We start from the raw sequence: 22047 nt of genomic DNA on the forward strand, positions 1-22047 counted from the left end.
AGACCTGAGGCACAATGCTTTTCAGGTTTTCAGCTCTCAAAAGGTCCTTGCTGTTGTAGCACATGAACAATAGTTTCCAATATCAGAAAGCCTGCTGACATTTTCATAGCAGCAATACTTAATTCACAGACCAAGGCCGTAACAAATGAATTTACCCTCCACTGGGATCTCCTACGAAAGTGGATCCGATAATGAGAAACCAAAAATTAACTTTTGAGAAAAAAAAAATAAAATGAAAAAAAGATAAAACACCTCTTCATACATAGTCTAATCAAACAAACAGTAACAAGTTCTTAGAGATAAGGTTCTTTTGTTAAAACGTTTTTTTATTAAAAAGATCATAAGGGGCAAGGAGATAATTAGAGGTTTTATAAAACTTGTCAATTTATGAATGAGTCTTGGATCTTTCCTTTTGTACAAAACAGGATCAGCAATTAGGGAGTAATTAATTGTTCAGGCAATTAATAATTTTACCACAATGATAAATGTTAAATCAAATCAGCTAACCAGTCTCTTGAATAACAAAGGCTTTTTGTCAGTTTGTTGCTAGTGATTATAAGGGAGAAACATTCTTTTGTCAATTTCATTATGAAACAGCCGAAAATATTAATTTGATGGTTTGGCTCTGTACCCAGATCAGGTTCTGGCTATTGTTGTGGTTTTTGACATTTACCACTGTCTCAAGATCATGTTACTTTCAGTGTCTGATAACCATCTGACCTTTCTAGTCAAGAAATGACCCTTGATTATAATGCGAAATGAAAAGAAAATGAATACAATTATCCCCTCAGAGTTTATGCTTGAAATTAATGTCTCAATTTTATTTGTTTCAAAATGTAGACAGTTATAACAGTAATTGTTTTTGAATTGAAATTAATGTCATGAATAGAAAATATTATGCCATACTCACTTTCAACTTTCTCCAGAGAACATTCGTTGGAATCTGTTAGTGCCAGTCGGAAATGCTGAAAAGAGACCAAAAGAATGTCAGAAATGTCCACTGTGAAAACTGAAACAATTTCTTGATTCTAAAAATCATTAAGAAACTTGAATATTTATTATTAATGTTTCTTATGACATTGTCAGAAGGAGGAAACATATGACCAAGAAACACTGTTTGTGTGATCAATAAATATCAGAGACAAAATTGGGAAAAAAAACCCCAAATGTCTGAAAGAAATAAAATCCACCTCACTGGTGAGTAATAACATATTGAGCTTGCATTGCTAATATATCAGTGTCCTCAGCCTCGATTTTTGAAGCTCTCTTAGCGCTAACGTACGTCATTTAGAAGCAGTATATAAATGTAGAGACAGCTTTGTACACTGTGACAATAAATTAACACTAGCTTTCATGATAAGGCCATAACAATGTTATTTCATGGTTTATGAATCCTTTGGTCATGTTTTTCCACTAAGAAGAAGCAAATAATGAATTTTCTCAAAAACAAAAAATATTAACAATAATAATAACAAATAATAACAAATAATAACAAATAATAACAAATACGTAAAATTCCCCCCAAAATTAATTTTGACTGTTTTGTTTTTTAGTCCCATATAAATTTAATCAATTGCCAAAAGTAAAATGCCAGTAGCATTTAATCAGAATATTACATTGACTGGTGTTCTTTTTAACCCCCTCCTGACATAAGGTTTCTCTGGACAAAAATCTGTGAAACAGGAGATAAAATTGGTCTGGCCTCAATGAGTAATTGTTCATGTATGATTGTATCAATGTTTATAAAAAGAAAATCGCTAATAATTCTTCCAATCGAACATATTTCTGATTATTGATTGTTTTCAGCCAGCACATTGAGGAAGCACTATAATTCTGTCATGTAGCAGTTGTGAGCACAAAGTGACGACTGCCTCAAGGACGTCTTCATATCAAGACACTCACAGGATAATTATGCATACTTTATCACATGCAATGAAACAAACAAACATTAAAATGATGTAAATGACATTTCGAGTTGTATATATAACATGTATGTATAACATTTATATAACGTCTCCACTATCACGTTGATTTAGTATCAAACATGACACAAGCCATTTCAACTAAATTTGGTTTAAGAGGTATGAATGCCACAAACCGCATATCACATAAATCACAATCATTTTATGAAGAATATCTTCAGAAAAACTGCACAAGCAAGTCAACTCTGACAAAGAACAGAGCAAACTAATGCCGTCTTTTCAGAGTTATCTCCCTTGCTAAGATGAGGCTCAGTTATGTTATATTGTCTATGTCTTTAGCCACATGTAAGTCTGTCCAACAGAAACAAATGTGTCCAATACATCAAATGTAGGCCTATAACAGTTGGCAAGTCTGGATGGCTGTTGCCTCTGAAGAGTCTCGATTTACTTGAAATTATTTTCTTAGACATTCTTTCATCCCACCAACAAACACTGATGTGGTACTAACTAACCTAGAAATATAGAACCAGGATTTGAAATCACAAACACAGGTTTCAAAGGGAAGCAACTGAGCAAACTACACTGGCCTACACAGGCTATCCCTTCTTCTGTGGTTACAGCGAGTGAGAGTGCTGGCATGCGTCCATGCATGCATGCATGCGTGAGAGAGTGAGTAAAAGTGCTTGTGTGCATGCGTGAGTGCTTGCTTGAGTGTGCTTGCGTGTGTGTGTGCATGTGTGAGAGTGCATGCATGTGTGAGTGAGTGAGTGAGTGTGAGAGAGAGAGTGCTTGCGTGCATGCACGTGTGAGCGAACTTGTATTCCAAATCCAGCATTATTCAAATTAAACTGCTGCCATCATGGGCATCCCACATTCCATCCAGCTTGCAAAACCTAGTGCTGTGTGCTAAAATCAGGCATAATACACATCCCATCTTCTGAAACAAAGTCTTTTTGTGTTGTTGCAGTTGGATGAAATATCGATCAAATGTATTCCTTCATGCTATGACAGGAGACGAATTGTTCCAGTGGCATCGAACACTTAGTATGTATAGGACCATTATGAATAAAAGACTGATCTCATTACATAATTGTGAATTATAACATTATGTTTAATACAAAATATATTGCAATTTCTTGCAAAAATTAACAATGAAAAACACACAAAGTTCAAATTATTAAAAACATATCTCTCAAAAACTTCAAATCAAATCACCTCATATGAACAGCTAAACCTAAATTTTGAAAGCATTTCAGAAAATTTAAAAGTGCCAGTTTTGTCTTGGAAAGAAGCATCCATCATTACTGCAGCCACTTCTTTAGACAGGCTGTCCCATAGCAGGTGCAAGGGGAATCACAAGAGGCCAATTAATATACTCCTCCTCCAAGAACATAATGCACATACAATGAGTGGACTGTTTCTGCAGCCTGGTGCAGTTTGCTGGAATAACCAACATTCAGTGTGTTTTCTTGATGTTTGAATCATCATGCCTACTAGATTATGCAAGGTGAACAGAGCCAATTAGATCAGAAGTGTCACTTTGCCTTGATCGGTCTAGTGATGGATTGAGAGTTCATGGCATCTTAACAGAAATACTGCAATACATCATGAATGTGTGAGAAGTGTGAGTTGGGTTTTTCACGTCTCATAGCCCTGTTCCAGCGATATCACAAAAGTGGAGACCATTGTGGGGAATTGAATCCCAGTCTTCAGAGTTGTTACCTCTGTTGTTTCTGTGAGTAAGTGGGGTTAACCCCCTGGATGCCACAGGGACATATATGTCCTTCCTCTACATACCTCACTTGGAAGTGCAATAAAATTCTAAATATACCACGCACATATAAATACTTCACAGTTTTGAATTTTGCGGAAAATTCCCAGTTTCTTGATACCATCCACTATTACCTCAGACCAAGCTAAAGTGCTTAAACTCGCCTTTCAAAATAGGCTTCATCGTAAATGTCGCCATTTTTTCAAACTGTACAAAATCGAGATTCACAGCGTTATTTGCAGTATGTTTTGAAATGTGAAAATCGGATAATTACTGGAAGTAATGAATTTCAAAAATAGCACATTAATGATCACTGATATCAAGTTTTCATGTAACCAGGAATGATAATTCTGAAACGTCACCGATGTACCCAGAATCGGTTGGGATGTTTTCGAAAATACACTTACACGAACGCCGAAGTGCGCTTTCCGCCATATTGGATAGTGTTTACAAAATCACGCTTCGAGAAGGCCGGTATTGAGAAGCCTGTTACATCATGTATACTTCATAGTTAGCTACGACAAATGCATCATTGAACTCCCCATGCATCTTAGAATCAAATTACAAATGGTCTTTGTCACCACTACCAACTGTCTAGACAAAACGAAACGAAATATACTTCGTATGAAAACGAACGCTGTGCTCGAAAGACAGCGCTTGACTGAAATGTAAACAAAGAAAAAATCCATTTTTACACTGCGTAGCATTTTCGGAAATTTTCCAACATCCAGCTCTCTAATCATTGCTTACAATGGCTCAATACGCTTAGTATATCCAGGGGAAGAGTATCGTGGCAAAAAATAGCAAATTGAAAATAGATACAATGAAATAATTTGGTAATTCATAAGAAACTGTCAAACTTTTAGTGCAGCGTGACGCCATGACTGACGCAAAATCACGCAGAACGACAACGGTACTTATCGGCATTTCTGGCTTCTTCCGTCATTTACAATGTAAACGATAAGAACATATAACAATACACAGATAGTCAGAATAATTCTGATTACTTACATCTCACATTTATGTACAAAAGATCCCTGAATCAAGCAAAAATTCGTCGCAAAATCCTGTGTACCCTTCTCAGCGAAGCCGCCATTTTGAAAGAAATCGGTCATCGGTAGTGATGTCACACGTCAACATTGTTGCACATATTAGGCAATTTCTTTGAGGTGAAGGTCGGTTGAACAAGAGTAAACACAATGCCCATACCATTCCGATGGCACTTTTAGTATTGTGATGTATATTTTGCGCATCGTTCAGATATTTTTTCATATAATTGATTTCAGTATCTACATATGTCCATGTTCAACACCATATCATGTGTGGATATAAGGTATCCGTTTTTATTCTTTGAAAGCTTTTGATTGTTTGAATAATATTTACATGGGAAATTGACTCAGTAAGTGTATTACACCACATTTTAAGCCTCTACACAAGTGTTGGAAGACCACACGTAGCCATTACTGCAACATATGCTTTAGTTACCGTCATGTGCAATATTCAATACGTTGGGACAAATATTGCAGTTTCATATGAAGAGGTTAATAAACAGCGATTTACTTCCAACTTATAAGTAAAACGGATAATATTAATGAAAATGATTTGTACATTTTATCAAATGTAGGGGCACACATACTACTATTTAAAGGAATTGTCTTGTTCATTGTATTGGTTTGTGTCGTTTTTATAGACAAAATTATTATGAATATTAATTGACCAGGTACGAGTTTGTCAAAACGTTTCATGATTCATTATCATTGTTTTTCGTTAATAAGGTCAATTCAAATGCGATTAAAATATATCTGATGGCAGAATGTCTAACTCAAACAATATTTATACGGAAATTGTTAAAAATATATAAATCAGGTCAAGTCTTAATTTGGACAAGCCTTACGTCCATTTTCTAATACTTCTTTACTGAAAAGGCGATCTCTTTGTACTTTTCATTGCATACTTATGAAGGGAATTGATTTCATAATCATGAGAAGAAAAGTCTTTTTCCTAAATGAATACTCAATGAATATTCAGGTGTTGTGAAATTTTCATTTACGCTAAATTGATGCTAGACAGGTGCGCGTGTTGCTCACAATAAGATTTGTAGTAAAACCGTGTAATTGTTGATATAATCAGGACACTATTTCATTGATAAAACCATTCATTTCATATTTTGGCTAAAAAGTGTTGAATTCTGACACAGAAGGCGAGATCTTTTACACATTGAGTAGAAATTAGGTTAGATATATACTAATCAGCAACCAGAGTAGAATTTTTCTGACGTCACAAAATGCACAAAACATGCCGTGACGTCAACTAAAATGTCGCATTATCTTCAGTTATTTCATTACGTTTGAATATGTGGCTGTTACTCCGTTAATAATGATGGAAAATTAATAAAAATACATATACACAAACAGGAGAATATGGGAATCTAAGAACTAAAATATGTATCGGATAGGGACATCCAAATCGCTATTGCCTGCTTTTTGATGTAGTACACTTGCATCTTTTCTTACAAATTGTGAAACTACCAGAAGGTATCCTCTCACATTGGGGAAATTTGTATTGGAATAGTTTGGTTCAATGTGCTCAAAACATCACGAAAATATACTGCCCATATCCACAGCAAATTCTCTCCATGTGATCGGAGTTACATTGACCTAATGTAAACCATAGCTGAGTTATGCCCCCTTACCTTTATACGTGCATGACCTCTCTGTCGACGTTTGACGTCATAGTAGAAAATCGATTTTTGACAGTTATTGCGGGTCATTTTTTATTTAGTGAGTAGGACGTTATGCATTAGCACATACATCCATTTCATATACACTTATGTCGTTCAGATATCAAGCTGTATTTTCTTCGCTCACACTTTCCGTAAAGATGCCAAATTAAAAAAATCGTAGCAGAGTGCTTTTATTGGTGCACGATAAAAAAACTCAGAAATTTACTGGTTTTGAACACACACAAAAGTTTTGGACAACTTTTAGCAGTGTCTTTTTCTCAAACCCCTGAGGTAGTCGCAATTACATTTATACCAACGGATAGGAAATTAAATATTCTACATGTCTGTGCAATTTCATAGCCGTACGCAGATCCAGGACCACGCGAGCGCAAATCTCGCACAACGTTCACTTTTCAAACCTTATGAAAATGTGCGCCTGAAAAAAAACTCGGCATCCAGGGGGTTAAGCACCTCTTGAAACCACATGACTCTGGTTTATTGTTTGCTGTTATGAAGGGAACTAAACCTGTGCTGTTGCTATGGAGGGAACTAAACCTCGGTTGTTGCTATGGAGCAAAACTGAAAATGAGTTGTTGCTATGGAGCAAAACTGAACCTGTGTTGCTGCTATGGAGGGATCTGAACCTGGGTTGTTGATATGAAGCAAAACTGAACCTGGGTTGTTGATATGGAACAAAACTGAACCTGGGTTACAGTACAAATTTTATGGATGGCGACTTCTTGAGGTTATTTTCACGTTTCATGGCTTATCCTAGCCACCTCAGGTTGAACTGAACTGAACAGTAAGGCTAACTGTTTACACTGCCCATGACCTCACAATGCTTATGACGTCACAATGCTATGACAGCATGATACCAGTAGCTAACAGGAATGTTATGACAACATACAACATAAGTTCATCCTGATGAGGGGGCTACGATAAGCCCCGAAACGTCGTGAAAATAAACCCAAGAAGTTGCTATCCATAAAATTTGTACTGTATTACTATGCCAACTTCTAAATGCCTTTGAATGAACCTGGGTTGTTGATATGGAGCAAAACTGAACCTGTGTTGCTGCTATGGAAGGATCTGAACCTGGGTTATTGATATGGAGCAAAACTGAACCTGTGTTGCTGCTATGGAGGGATCTGAACCTGGGTTGTTGATATGGAGGGAACTGAACCTGTGTTGCCGCTATGGAGGGAATTGAAACTGGGTTGTTGCTATGGAGCAAACTGAACCGATCCTGTGTCTTTGGTCAGAGAAGCAGAAGCTTTACCATGAGTCCCTGAACCATCCCCTTCTGACAAATGCTACTGAATCTATGAGCAGGCTTTCTTTCATATGCATTCCTCTTTCCTTCACTACCTTGCCCTATTTCTTTGTTTACAACACAAACATCTGAAAAAAAATGACTTCAGTATTAAAACCCCCAGTGATATCCAAGGATTCTACAACTTCATATCTTTGGAAAGCATAAACAAGCTTTTTCCTCATCATCCATCAGGACATTTGAAAGGCAAACTTCCTCTTTTGTGTGCTCAGACCAGGGGAGATAACTAATAACATCTCCACAAAACATCTAACCCTCTCAATGCACCATGAAACTGCATGTCTAAAAATGTCAAGACTTGATTCAATGTTTCTCATATAATAACAGTCCATTAGTGCCACAGGCTTTGCAGCTTATTTAACCGTTGGAATATAAACATGACTGACAAGCTGACGGTGATATAACACTGTTCCACAGACATTGGCAATGAACGATCAGATGAATCGTACTGTAGATGGGTACATTTGCAAATACCTAGACAAGTTGACGTGGCAAAAAACGTGAACCATAGTAGCTGATCATTAAAAATGAAGTTAAAAACTGATCATTCAACTGATCTAAGTGAGTCTAAATTGACTGAACTTGTTTAGTAGTTTATGCTGCACCTCCAGCTATACGGCAGTGCTGAGTGAGTGAGTGAGTGAGTGAGTGAGTGAGTGAGTGAGTGAGTGAGTGAGTGAGTGAGTGAGTGAGTGAGTGAGTGAGTGAGTGTGGTTTTACGTCGCTTTCAGCAATATTCCGGCAAGGGACACCAGAAATGGGTTTTACTCATTGTAATTGTACCCATGTGGGCGTCACAAGCACCTCTATCGACAGGCATGGGTGGCTGAAGAACAATTCTAAATATAATCTGTATCTTCACAGGTCATTAATGAACTGAACACTTAGGGTCTATTGTGCTTGCATTTCAATTACAAGGAGCCATTTTCTATAATGCATTCCGTGAGTGATTGAGTTTAGTTCAACACCACTCTTAGCAATATTCCAGCAATATGGGTTTCACATATCATGAGCGATTGAAAGAATTTAGTTCTATACTGCACTCAGCAATATTCTAGCTATATGGTGGAGGTCTGTAAATAATTCATTCTGGTCCTGGCAGTCGCCATATAGCTGGAATATTGCTAAGTGCGACGTAAAACTAAACTCACTCACTCACTCACTCACTGGTCCTGGCAATCCAGTGATCAACAGCATGAACATCAATCTGCGCAAATGCAACCAAGTCAGCAAGTGACATATGCCAACCAAGTCGGTGAGCATGACCACCCGATTTTACGACAAGCAGAGTCACCTTTTGTGGGAAGCATGTTTTGCTGAAGACCTATTCTACCCGGATTTTCACAACTGCGAGCATCCTATGTGGGGAATCGAATCTGGATTTTCAGTGTGGTGAGTCAATTTTTTCATAAACCACAAGGCTACACCCCATCGCCCCACAATATATTCAAACTGAGCTTTAGTCTTGAGACACAGTCTAGGTTGACTGAGAATGTTAAGGTAAATATAGCTCAAACCGCTCCTTGGTAGAGCTGAATCTGCTTGTAAGGATAGCGCTCATATTTTTAGCCTATAATAAATCCACCATCTGGAATATTAGGGTAGATGCCCTGTGAGAGATGCTGTCAGCATTTAAAATAACAGGACTAGAGACAAGTAACCAGCGATAACAAGGCCAATTAGAGGTCATAGTTCTGCTATTTATACATCACGGATATTTAACTGACTATGAAGATGTTTATGTTCCACAAGACACTATATTTGTGAATGTGTGTGTGTGAAGATATGGTTTAGCAGTGGTTTTCTGCAACCCATGCTTGTCGAAAAACTCAAGACTAATCGGATCGGGTATTCAAGCCCACAGACTTAACTGATGTCAATATTCCAGTTGTTTGAAGGCAGTTTATGAATGAAAGAACCCAAACCAGACAAACCAGTGATTGACATCCTGAGCATCAATCTATGCAACTTGGGAAACAATGACAAACATCAACAAGTCAGCAGGCCATACAACATGGGGAAAAAGAAGATCAATTCTAATCCACATTATACATGTTAAGGTAATCACCTTGATGTCACAGGAATTGTTGGAGATAAATTCTAACGCTGATTCTTACAGGTCTTTCACAGCCTCAGCTCTACGCTGAATTAACCATTGTTCAAGGGTCCATTATACTGGAGATTACATTCCATTCCTTGGATATACAAACTCAAAAATGATATTTCAGGGACTAGATGTTTCTCTTCTGTCCCCATCGTTTCCTCTAAACGCAAACAGTTGTCGTTAAAGTCATGCCTAATGAGGTGCACAGTAAGTCACAGGCTTTTATAGAAAGTAAACGAAACAAAAACATTGAACTCGTGCGTGTCATTTGTCAGGCAGCCTCCAGCAAACAGGGTGGACAAGTTAGGCTGCTACAGTTCATGTGAAACACACACAGATACCCAGCTGCTGGTTCAGGTTCCCAGAACAGAGATATCGTGGCACATTTCATACACTGACAGCTGAGTATGCAAGCACAGGGATATCGTGGCACATTTCATACACTGACAGCTGAGTTTCAGAACCTTGATATCACCCTAATGATGACTATTGAAGTTTTGAAAAACAAATCATTTGTGTGAGCAGGAGTGAGTGAGTGAGTGAGCGAGTGAGCGAGTGAGTGAGTGAGCGAGCTAGCTAGAAAGAGAAAAGTATCAAAAACAAATGACATCTGATAATACCACATTAGTTTACTTTTCTTCACTTATTTTGACTAGTATATATCATCAGTGTCATACTTCCACAACAGGGGTGTTCTTTATCTGCTTTCATGTATTATTTCTCAACACTGTCGTATGAGATACAGCTGTGCACATTATTAGTTTCACTCTTTAACGTCACATGTATAATTAATGTCATGTCACACCGACACACGAACATGGTTGAGAGGGAAAGAACGCTAATCAGACAACAAGGTACCTCAAGCCCTTCCTTTCATATATTAATAACCGCTGAGAAAAGGAGACAGAATTAGCATTGCAGCAATAGAGCGTCAGACGATACGACCCAAGAACTAACCATGACAACTGTACCCACGGGAAGAACCAAAAGCATGTCTTCACCATGGTGAGATAATTTTGTAACGACTAGACTACGCAATCTCCGCCCCCTTGCTTCCATAAACAACTAGCCTAGAGACCTACATTTAACCAGTTATCAATGTGTGATATTTTTACCCACACCTACAACCGACAACCATACTGACAGATGATAAATTTCAAAGTGCATGTATCACGTGAATAGTCCCTGTATTGATTTAACCAATACAAGGATCTTCCTTGTTAATTTCCCACAAAGAGGAGGAAGATGTCAGACTAAAATAACCCTCATTAGATTAGATAATGAAAGTGTGATTTCCAAAGTCTACAGTGTACCATGGAAAGTGATTCATGATCCAATCCTTCAGCCTAATAGTATTTCTCAACATCAAATTTTTCTAATATTTTATATGCTCTCAAACAAACATACTATGACCCCTGATCACACAAATGACAACCTCAATTTTACAAAAACTCATATCATTCAAAACAAGTGTGATAAAAATAAAGACAAGAAAATCATTTTCATTATATCACCAAACAGCTTAAAAGTGGCATCAGTGAGTGAGTGAGTGAGTGAGTGAGTTTAATTTTACGACATAATCAGCAATATTCAAGCTATATGGCAGCGATCTGTAAATCATCGAGTCTGGAAAGCACAATCCAGTGATCAAAAACATGAGCATCGATTTGGAACCGATGACATGTCAACCAAGTCAGCAAGCGTGACCACCCGATCCTGTTAGTCGCCTCTTACGACAAGCACAGTTGCCTTTTATGGCTAGCATGGGTTGCTGAAGACCTATTCTACCCCGGGACCTTCACGGGTCCACTGTCTTGGTGGTTGCATGTTCATGGGTAAAAAGTGGTATCAAGCCAATGAAGATTATATCACAAATATTAATGTAAGTTCCCTCACTGAACTCAAAAACACAATCGGAACAGCTCATATAAATCTAATTCAACATTAAATTCATAATACTTGCGCTGATAATCACATTGCAAAAATGGTGAAATTTTTCCAGTTTTTTCCACCCATCTCAAAATGGCAGGAAAGAAGGCAGCATCTTGTCTCAATCTCAATCTTGCATCATCAAAACAAACTGGGCCCCTTCCAAAAAAAAATAAATAAAAATAGATCCCAAAATTCAATACTCACACTGACCAAACCAAAATGACAGAAATTGGTCAAAATCTCTACAGCTGAAATGAGCCGAAATCCTAGTTCCGGCCTGGAAAACAAGGCCACGGGGAAATATACTCTGTAATATTCCAGGTGAAAATATAACCTCTCCAGCCTGAAGAGCTGCTGCACGCAAACTAAACAATCCCATCATGTTGGCTTTGCCTCTCGGCAGTGTTTGCTTGTCACCAAATGGAGACAAACGCAGCCAGTATCACGTAGCCCAGACTCTCTGTCCGTCAGACAGGGTCGCGAGATACATGCCAGGGCTTCAGTGGCACACTTCACACCAGCTCACATCTGGTCTTGACCTCTTAAAGGTCACCCATGTTCTTAAGACTACCGACAACAGGTAGGTGAATCAAGTATGTACATGTCTACAAGTGGAGACTATCAAAGTCACATTAATAGTCCATGTCCTTAACTGCTACAAACTGTAGAATTTACTTAAAAGATAATATTGTGCTCTAGTTTGGCTTTTTCTGTTCTTTTTGCTTTTTGTGTGTGAAAGAACTAAAGTAATAGATGAAACATGAAAACAGCATTCAACAATTAATTAAGTTAACTGTGTCCTTAATTTGTGCATTAATAATGCTAATGTGCCCACGAGAGATACAAAAGTTGTGTTTTATGCTGCACTCAGCAATATTTCAATATGGCTGTGGTCTGTAAATAATCAAGTCTGGACCAGACAATCAAATGATCAACAGAATGAGCATCGATCTCTTTCATTGGGAACCAATGACTTGTGTGAACCAAGTCAGCGAGTCTGACCACCCAATCCTGTTAGTTGCCTGTTATCTATGCAACAGCAGAATATTTTCTGAGATCTCTACTGCATGTGAACAAAAATAAGACACAATCTAAGTCCTACTTCAGACAGATACATCAAAGAATTTATGCATCTTTGAAGTCAATGGATGAAATCCAGATTTATTAAAGGGAGATAACTTTTCAATGCTCTGTCAGTCATCAAGACACAATACCCCAAGCATATTAAAATCTTCACTGCTCTTAGCAAAGAAAGGATTTCAAATTTCTTTCTTAGATCATATCTAATGCATTTCTTATTTTCAAATGTTGTTAGGTCTAGACTATACACCATCACCTGATCCCTTCCTCATAGCATGATCCCTGTGTAATCACAATGACCATAATCCAGTTATGTCTAGACTGAAAGGGTCCAGATCAAATTCTTGTCTAGTGTGAATGAAAAGCATATTGAGTTCAATGTACACTTTACAGCTTCAGATCAGAACAGTACAGGTCTCTTAGTCTGTTTCACAGTCCCTGAACCACATTATTTTCACTTGTGTCTATATTTCCCCCAATGATCCCAACTCACTGGGGCTCCTTTTCCATCCATCCATCCATAATCCATCATTCACTCATTTATTTATTTATAGTCAAATCCCATTATTTTCTACCATAATGGACATACCTATATCTCAAATACATCGGTAAGAAACATCCCTCTGCCCTGTAAATTTCAATTATTACTTGTTTTGAAGATTGATATGACATTGTCTTGCCATCACTGAATATGACCGTAAAACGTGACAATATTGACAGTTTCCAACATGTAGAGTCATCACCCGGTTTCAAACCTGCAACCCTTCACTTACTAGCTTGGCGGTTATATCCACTAGGCTACGAAGGATTGCTGTGATGAATGAGAATGTTTCTTGATATGAACTGCATGTTCCTCACAAGACGGGCGGTTTATAAGTTGGACATAACTTGACCTGTGGGCATTATTGAAACGTATGCCCTCTTCTCTCGGGAAATGGGCTTAATCATCAATGATGCCCACGGGTCATGTTATATCCTACACTGAATGAGTAAGTGAGTGAATTTAGTTTTACACCACACTCAGTAATATTCCAGTTATATTGAGTGATATGTAAATAATCAAGTCTGGACCAATTAATGATTAATTAATGATACAGTAACATAAAATAAGCAAAACCTCAGATCATTGCATGATTTGTTCAACACTGTTACAATTAATAAATGAATTTACAAGTGAGCGAGAGATTGAGAGCTTAGTGTTGCCCCGCACTCAGCAATATTCCAGCTATATGGTGGAGGTCTGTTAATAATCGAGTCGGGACCACACAATCCAGTGATCAACAACATGAGCATCGATCTGTGCAATTGGGAACCGATGACATGTGTCAACCAAGTCAGCAAGCCTGACCATCCGATCCCATTAGTCGCCTCTTACGACAAGTATGAGTTGCTGAAGGCCTATTCTACCCCGAGACCTTCACGGGTCTCCTACACTGAAAGCGTGAGCATGTAAATAATGGCACATGACATCATTGAGACTCATCACCTGTTTCCTATGACGAGCATAAGTTAGAATGCTGACCCTAAATCTTCACAAAGGCCTGTTGTCAATGATGTTCCTGAAGACATCCACGAGGTTTAGAGCTTTAGTCATTCAATTGCCAGACAACATGAGAATGAATTGGATTTTACGCTGCTTATCATAATAGTGCAGCAATATCATGACAGGAGACAACTGGACCTAGATTTTAAGCTCTCACAGCATTAAGACAGTCGTAACTTAATGTTTATGTAGAACAAAGCTTTAAAAATCTAGGCCCAGAATTACAAACAGCCACTGTCTAGCCTGGTTCTCCTTTTACCGAATAATTCTGTAGAGGCAGTTTTACAGGCACTGTCCAAGAAATCCCAGGTATTTTCTGCAGAATTGCCCACATGCAGGGAATTTTCTGAAGAATAGCCCTAATGGCCCTACCCACATCGGCCCTCCGTCTGCCACAGACCAACTTCTTCTTTAAAGAAAACCTTAGAGTCAGTTTTGTTCCTTCACATCAGACTCAGGTCTTCAGCATGATGTGCAGATGCTCTAACCACTGTATAGCCCATCACTCCTCAGAAACATCTAGTTGTATCATTGTTTATATCCAGTTACTCCTACTCATGAAGATCCAGGCTAGAACTGGTTGACAGCTATGATTACACAATGCCGATTAGAAAGTGGTCAAATGCAACATATGTCATAGTTGGGGTTTCACTTTATCGGTAAAGTACATATTCTAGTACTTTTTTTGGTTGAGTCCCATTCGGGATTCGAACCCGGACCCTCAGAGTCAGGCACCTAATCACCAGCACACTTTACTGAGAAAGTGAAATCCCAAATATGACATATGTTCCATTAGAACTGGTTGAATACCACTTCTTACACGGATCTTCCGAGCAGGAGGATCAGTTTACAAGACCAACAGGAAACTTACTGGACTCCTGCTAGGGACTAGCGGCTTAACTCAGAGATTTAAAGCCTAAATCTTTCAAAATGGTGTACTTACTTTCAAACCTGCGTCATAGTTGTTAATGACTTTGAACATCAACCCAAGACGGATATGGACTTCGTTGGCTCTCTTAAACCCAGGATCAATGTACAGCACCTGCTGAAACGCCTTCACGGCCCTGGAGACAAAAACACATAATTAGTGATACAGTAACATAAAACAAGCAAAACATCAAGTCATTGCATGATTTGTTCAACACCGTTATAATTAATAAATGAATTTACAGTTAGTGAGGGAGAGAGAGTTTTGTGTTACACCGCACTCAGTAATATTCCAGCTTTATGGCGGAAATCTGTAAATGTCTGTAAAAGTCTGAAATACTCAAGCCTGTGACCAACAACATGAGCATCGAACTATGCATTTAGGAACCAATGACGTGTGAACCAAGTCAGCAATCTTGACCACCTGGTCCCTTTGTCACTTCTTCCAACAAGCACAGTCACCTTTGGCGGCAAGCAGGTGTTGCTGAACACCTATTCCATACCAGATCTTCACAAGTCAATTTACAAGGTAAATTGTTGAGAACTGCATAAGTTAATTTGTAAACAAGCACAAAGGTTGAGTTGACAATGGATCATGAGGAATGTCTGATGCACCATGATGGTGTTGTACAGTGATGATATCACTGTTATTATCATAGACAATACAGCACATCACATATGTTAACTCACAGGGGTTATGACACCAAATTTACACACGTGTCTTCTTAGCTATTTTTAATGCCCAAATACATTTTTCAAATAACTGAGCAAGAACCAGACAAACCAATGACTGTTCCCATGAGCAAAATCATATGACACACTTGGGATTGTGATGAAAGGCATAAAAATTTAAGTGAACCCGAGCACCAAATCGCTATAGTCACATGAGTAAGCGACTTTAGTTTTACCATCATTCAGCAATATTATTGATATATGTTGACAGTCTGTAAATAATCAAGTCTGGACCAGAAAATCTGGTGATCAACAGCATGAACATTGATCTATGCAACTGGGACATGATGACATGTCAACTAAGTCAGAGAGCGGGACAGCCACATCCTAATAGTCTCTCTTACCACAAGCATAAGTTACTGAAGATCAATTCTAACCCGAATCTTCACAGGTCTTCACAGGTCGAATCAGGTCCTTGTGTGTATTTTTACATGATTGTACTAGGAAAAATGTAAGTCACCTTTGATTCAACAACTCAGTTCTTCTCGTCACTAAGCTACTGTCATTGTTTCGTACATAAAGTATGACATTCTAACTGTCTCACAGCAAAAATCAATATTGACTTACAAACCTGTTCAACTTTTCGTCTGAAGTTAATACAAAATGCATGATCCCTCTATCAACTTTCATGTCCCTGGGAGATGCTGTTTGCAGCTAGAATATTTTTGATAAAATCATTTTCCGTTCACCTTTCTGAATTATGGGTAAATCCATGGATAAATCCACCGTTACTTTACCTCTAACCAGTCCATCCTTGAAAACCAAGCTGACTTGGAACGTCTAACCAGATTACCTGTATCTCACAGACACTGTCTTCATAGCCAAGAACCTTAGACTATTTATCCCTGTTTAGGGCCCAATTCCCTGACTAATTCCCCGAAACATGGATAAATATAGCACTGGTGCAACAAAGTAGTTCAACCATATACCCTGGCCTAATTCCCTTACTTATCTGACAATCAGTGGTTAATTGATGTCTGCTTCCAATGACCCTGACTGACCTCTGCCTGTGATGCAACTACCAGTGAGAGAGAGACTATCATTAAACAATGAATTCTCCCTTGCCAGACAACTTTCCAACAGTATACTCCATACACTTGCACAATAATATAACTGTATTATTAAAGTTTTCAGTGAAACGTTGTCCTGCCACTCAAGGACAAATGTTGCTGTCTGTTTATCTATAAGCCATACTTCGATTTTCATAAGGATTCAAAAAGACAAACACAGGTGCTTATGAAAGTTCAATATATGGAAGATACGCAAACCCATCAAAACAACAGTGCTGCTAGACTAACTAGTCCCTGAATCTAAGTATTTTTGATCTTATCAAATAAATCCAATTGAACTGACAAATAGTCCCAGTGATTTGGGAGATTTCTCCTTGTTCAGGAGCCTACTCCAGACATACCTCTACAAATTAGCTTTTCATCAGTAATCCTCTACAATCTCTCTTCTTTACTTGTATATAGAGACTCTCGAACTTTTCATTTCATATGGAAACTAATAAGCATAACATACTCAATGAAACGCTGATCACAATCAAAACACTGGGGCGTGCACACGCACCTGTGTGTTATCCTTGATTGTAGCGTTGCTCTTGCTCTTCACCTCAGTTCTACACAGTCTGACCAACTATAAAGAATAATGGCTGACAAGATAATTAGGGATGACACAAGTAATACCTGACTGACCCCCTGTCACCTTGATACAGTGTTTATGACCTACTCCAGGTGACAACCATTAGGCCACAAGAAGTCAGGAAAGCTGGTTGTCAAGGAAGGACCCCTAGGTTTACTAAGTCTGTCACACTGTTCCTGAACCACATTATTTTGCAACTGTCCGGTTCTCCCCAGTGTTGTAACGATGCTTTTGACTATCGATGGATTGTAACTGATGAGTGTCCGATAGCAATTAATCGATGGTAGAAATGAAAAAGTACAAATGACTCTATAATATGGGTGACTTAGTTCAGTATCTGACTTCTGTTTAAAAATGTACAGCGCAAAATACAGGCAGTACCAGAATTGTCAACTGTTATCTCGGAAACAAACATGGCGGCAAACAGTATGCAAAGTATGCAGCTTGCGAGTTTGAAAGTGTGAATAACATTAAGTTTATGTTTTAACTGTTAACTTGATCTGGGTTGGTTTCAAGTTTCTTGTCAGTTACTAAAGAGACTCAAACCGCGCCAGCTTGTTTTTAATTTATATATGTACCTTCATGTGGGAAATGGCTTCAAATGAGAAAATTCAAACAGACAAGCACTACTGCATGTTTTGCGATAGTTCATCGCGACAGTACAGGGTCTACTTGCTACTTGCAAAATCATATATATTCTGAGACTAAGCGATGGTCTAAGGCCTTCCAGGCCAAGAGACTGATGAAGGATCGAAACCTCATGGCGTTGTCTTTCTTTTCTGTTTCCAAGAATGCGTTTTTTGCTGCTTCAGCTTTTTTACCCGCAAAGGAAGAAGAAGAAACCAAGCATAGCTCTAAACTTGCCCAAACAGGGAACATCAAACCAGGGGCTCCTTTCATAAAGCAACCTTTACTAAGCTTAACCTTAATTCCCACTCTTAAACGTGGCACTATGATTTGTCACTGGGCTACCTGAAGACTTCTTATCTTGAACCCTCTTGCAGAAATAGTCCACTCGTATCATTATTTGATAGTTGTTTAATGCTGCATTTAGCAATATTTGAGCTATGTGGCAAGTCAGGACAAGACATTATGCGCCATGAAGATCCATGTTAGAACTGATCTAAAGAAACCTATGCTTGTCATAAGAGGCGACTAATAGAATTGGATGGTCAGGCTCACTGACATGGTTGATAGACGCCATCGGTTCCCTATTGAGTAGATCGATGCTCGTGATGTTGACCACTGGATTGTCTGGAACAGATTCGATTATTTACAGACTGCCGCCTTGCAACAATTATAAACACTGCTCAGTGTGGTGTAAATCTACACTCACTGACTGACTAGACAATGCAGTGATGAACAGCTTGCGCATCACCGACACTAATGGGATGCAGTGACATGTGTCAACCATATCCAGACATGACCCAATATCATTTGTCTCATCTTGCGCCAAGCACACGTTGCTCAAAACCAATTCTAACCCAGCAGACAATGTAAAACCTGGGAACAGTGGGGACGTCTGGGAACAGTGGGGATGTCTGGGGACAGTGGGGACGTCTGGGAACAGTGGGGATGTCTGGGAACAGTGGGGACGTCTGGGAACAGTGGGGACGTCTGGGAACAGTGGAGATGTCTGGGAACAGTGGGGATGTCTGGGAACAGTGGGGACGTCTGGGAACAGTGGAGATGTCTGGGAACAGTGGGGATGTCTGGGAACAGTGGGGATGTCTGGAAACAGTAGGACTGTCTGGGAACAATGGGGATGTCTGGGAACAATGGGGATGTCTGGGAACAGTGGCGATGTCAAACCTTCATGAAGCTGCTACAAAAAAACCAGATTCTCCACACAGCTACCCTCTAGCAATTCAGAAAAATGAATGTTATTTTTATGATTTGCTATATTGCGACAGCAGTTGAAATATTGTCAGTCATGACGACAAATATGACAATAACACTTCGCCATTATCACTTCCAGGTACATGAATCCCTGTGGTGCAGAAGGTGCACAAAATGCCATTCCCAGTGCACACAATGGGACCTGCGACATACGTCGGGACAACAACACTCAACAGTTCATCCACAAACATCATAAAGTCTACATTCTTTTCTCAGGATTAATCCAAGCATTACCAACGAACTGCCTACCCTCTGCAGTGTACTGAATGTTTCTGCTGCATCTATTATGGATGTCAATATGATGACTTTTGGCTTCGGCTTTTTCCTCTGTTTTACAAAAGCCATCATGGTTACCTTAGCCTTTGTACCGAGATACCACCCGAAGTTATCTACCTACTTCTTTGACCCACAATGTTAAATATAAATACTGGGCTGAATGTGAATGACAGACGTGCATCTGTCAACAGTGGTCCTGAAGTGTGTTGGTAGAGTTAGCGAAGCATGGCCTAGAGGAAAAATTGACTGAAATAGTATGATGTATTCACTCACTATGTCCCCTGAACTCCATGCTTGACAGACAGCATGACTATTGGTGATGGAGCAGTTACTTGTGATCGGACTGTGTGTCACCATACCCTCGCATGCATTCTTGCTCCTACCGTTGTAAAACTTGCTCAGAAGCAGAGTACAGCTGGACACGACAGTGTGAGTTTAGCTTTATGCTTTATATTCCAGATATATGGCAGCAGTCTGCAAATAATCTTGACCAGATAATCCAGTGATCGCCAAGATGAGCATCGATCTGCACTGCACAATTGGGAACCCGATGACATGTGTCAACCAAGTCAGCTAGCCTGACCACCTGATCCTTTCACTTCCGACAAGCATAGTCACCTTTAATGGCAAGCATGGGTTTCTGAAGGTCTGTTCTACTCCGTACCTTCACAGGTCATGACACAACTGAGTAGAATGGAAGAAAACAGTATGGAACAAACAGAATCAAGGCAGTATGGAACAAACCAAAATAATCAGGGCAGTGGGGTAGCCTAATGATAGATGCATATGCTCATCAAAGACCTGGGTTCAAGTCTCCTCATTAGTACAATGTCTGAAGCCCATTTCTGGTATTGCTAGAAAATTGCTGGAACAGGCATAAAAGTAAACTCGCTCATTTTTAATATACAAACTTCTGTGTAAAAAATATTACCTGTTGCCGCAGTAACAGCAAAGCTCTCTGTCAAGAAGCTGTACCCCTAAGAATTGTTTGAAGTTATAATATGATGCATGCTATGCCTGAAGTTCAAACACCGTTCAGTTAGCTGATTCTGACTTTATTTCACCCATTTTCACTGCTCGATTTAAACTACTTCATACACTGAATCGTTTGAACAAACAACAAAAAACATAATTAACTATTTTTATAGCAGTTTCAAGAATGTCAGAATATGTTTTACCGATTTTAAAATCCAGTCGAGGGCCGAGTCTATTTTGTTTATGTGTTATCTAGTCAGTAGCAATCTTCCAAAATAAAAAAATATTATATTTTATACAATTAACATGGCGGTAAGATAAACACTTTGAATGCTTCCCCCACGGGTAATACGGTCTGATGTAGCCTCTTTGTAGCAGTGTTTATCCTACTGGTTTGGGTAACAGTAGTACAAAGAGGCATATATATCAGACCATGTTACCCTAGAGAAAAGCATACAATGTATATAATTGTACATGATGATATATCTGTATAGCGACTTGCCACAATGTTCAGCAGTGCAACATCTGTGTTTCTATTTCAAGTGTGTAATTATCATTTTACACATACACAATAGAGGGCTCAGTGAGCAATAAAATGTTTGCAAGGAATGCACATGCATGCACTCATGCATGCATGCACACACATAGAACACACGAGAACTACCAGAAAAGAGTAAGTGAGATGGGTATTGCACCTTTTGCACAATATTCCAGCATTTTACCCATATGGGAACTGAACCTGTGTCCAGCATGTCCTGTGGCTGTGAATCCATTCACAACCATCTCGTACCAATCAAAAGGGACTGCACAATCAATTCTTCATATTAACAATCTACTTGTTTAACACTTGGTTCAGAAAACATGCAATGATGAGCCCTGATGGCAGAGCAAGCACCTGTTGTTCAGATGGGTACTAAGCTGCTGCTGTCTGATGGTGTATGGCTGCTGGGTGAGGAGTGGATTGGGGTGATTGCATCTAGTCCTGAGCCAGCTGTGACACACAGCTCAGTTAACAGATGTGTCACAGAGACCTGTATCTGTCGTGTCTCTGTGGTTCGAGCTTGAGTCTGGGCTAACACAAGCAGACACACATACACATATCATCATATAAGCAAAATATTCTCAAGTACGATGTTAAACCCCATTTCACCTCACCTGTCTCTGTCACTAAGGCATTATTCTCTTATACT

At 38.9% G+C, this 22047-nt stretch overlaps 1 protein-coding gene across 4 annotated transcripts in view; it reads right to left on the reverse strand.

Annotated features, from left to right (window-relative positions):
- Window positions 1–22047, reverse strand: part of LOC137281647 (histone demethylase UTY-like) — a 123001-nt gene that overhangs the window by 40229 nt on the left and 60725 nt on the right. For all 4 annotated transcript variants that reach the window (XM_067813026.1, XM_067813028.1, XM_067813027.1 and 1 more), the window contains 2 exons: window positions 15351–15471; window positions 911–965 (listed from right to left, as the gene is read on the reverse strand). In XM_067813026.1, the coding sequence (XP_067669127.1) occupies window positions 911–965; window positions 15351–15471 (176 nt within the window). The remainder of the gene's footprint in view (window positions 1–910; window positions 966–15350; window positions 15472–22047) is intronic.

This window comes from Haliotis asinina, chromosome 4 (genome assembly GCF_037392515.1).
Source record: "Haliotis asinina isolate JCU_RB_2024 chromosome 4, JCU_Hal_asi_v2, whole genome shotgun sequence".
Classification (NCBI taxonomy): Eukaryota; Metazoa; Mollusca; class Gastropoda; order Lepetellida; family Haliotidae; genus Haliotis; species Haliotis asinina.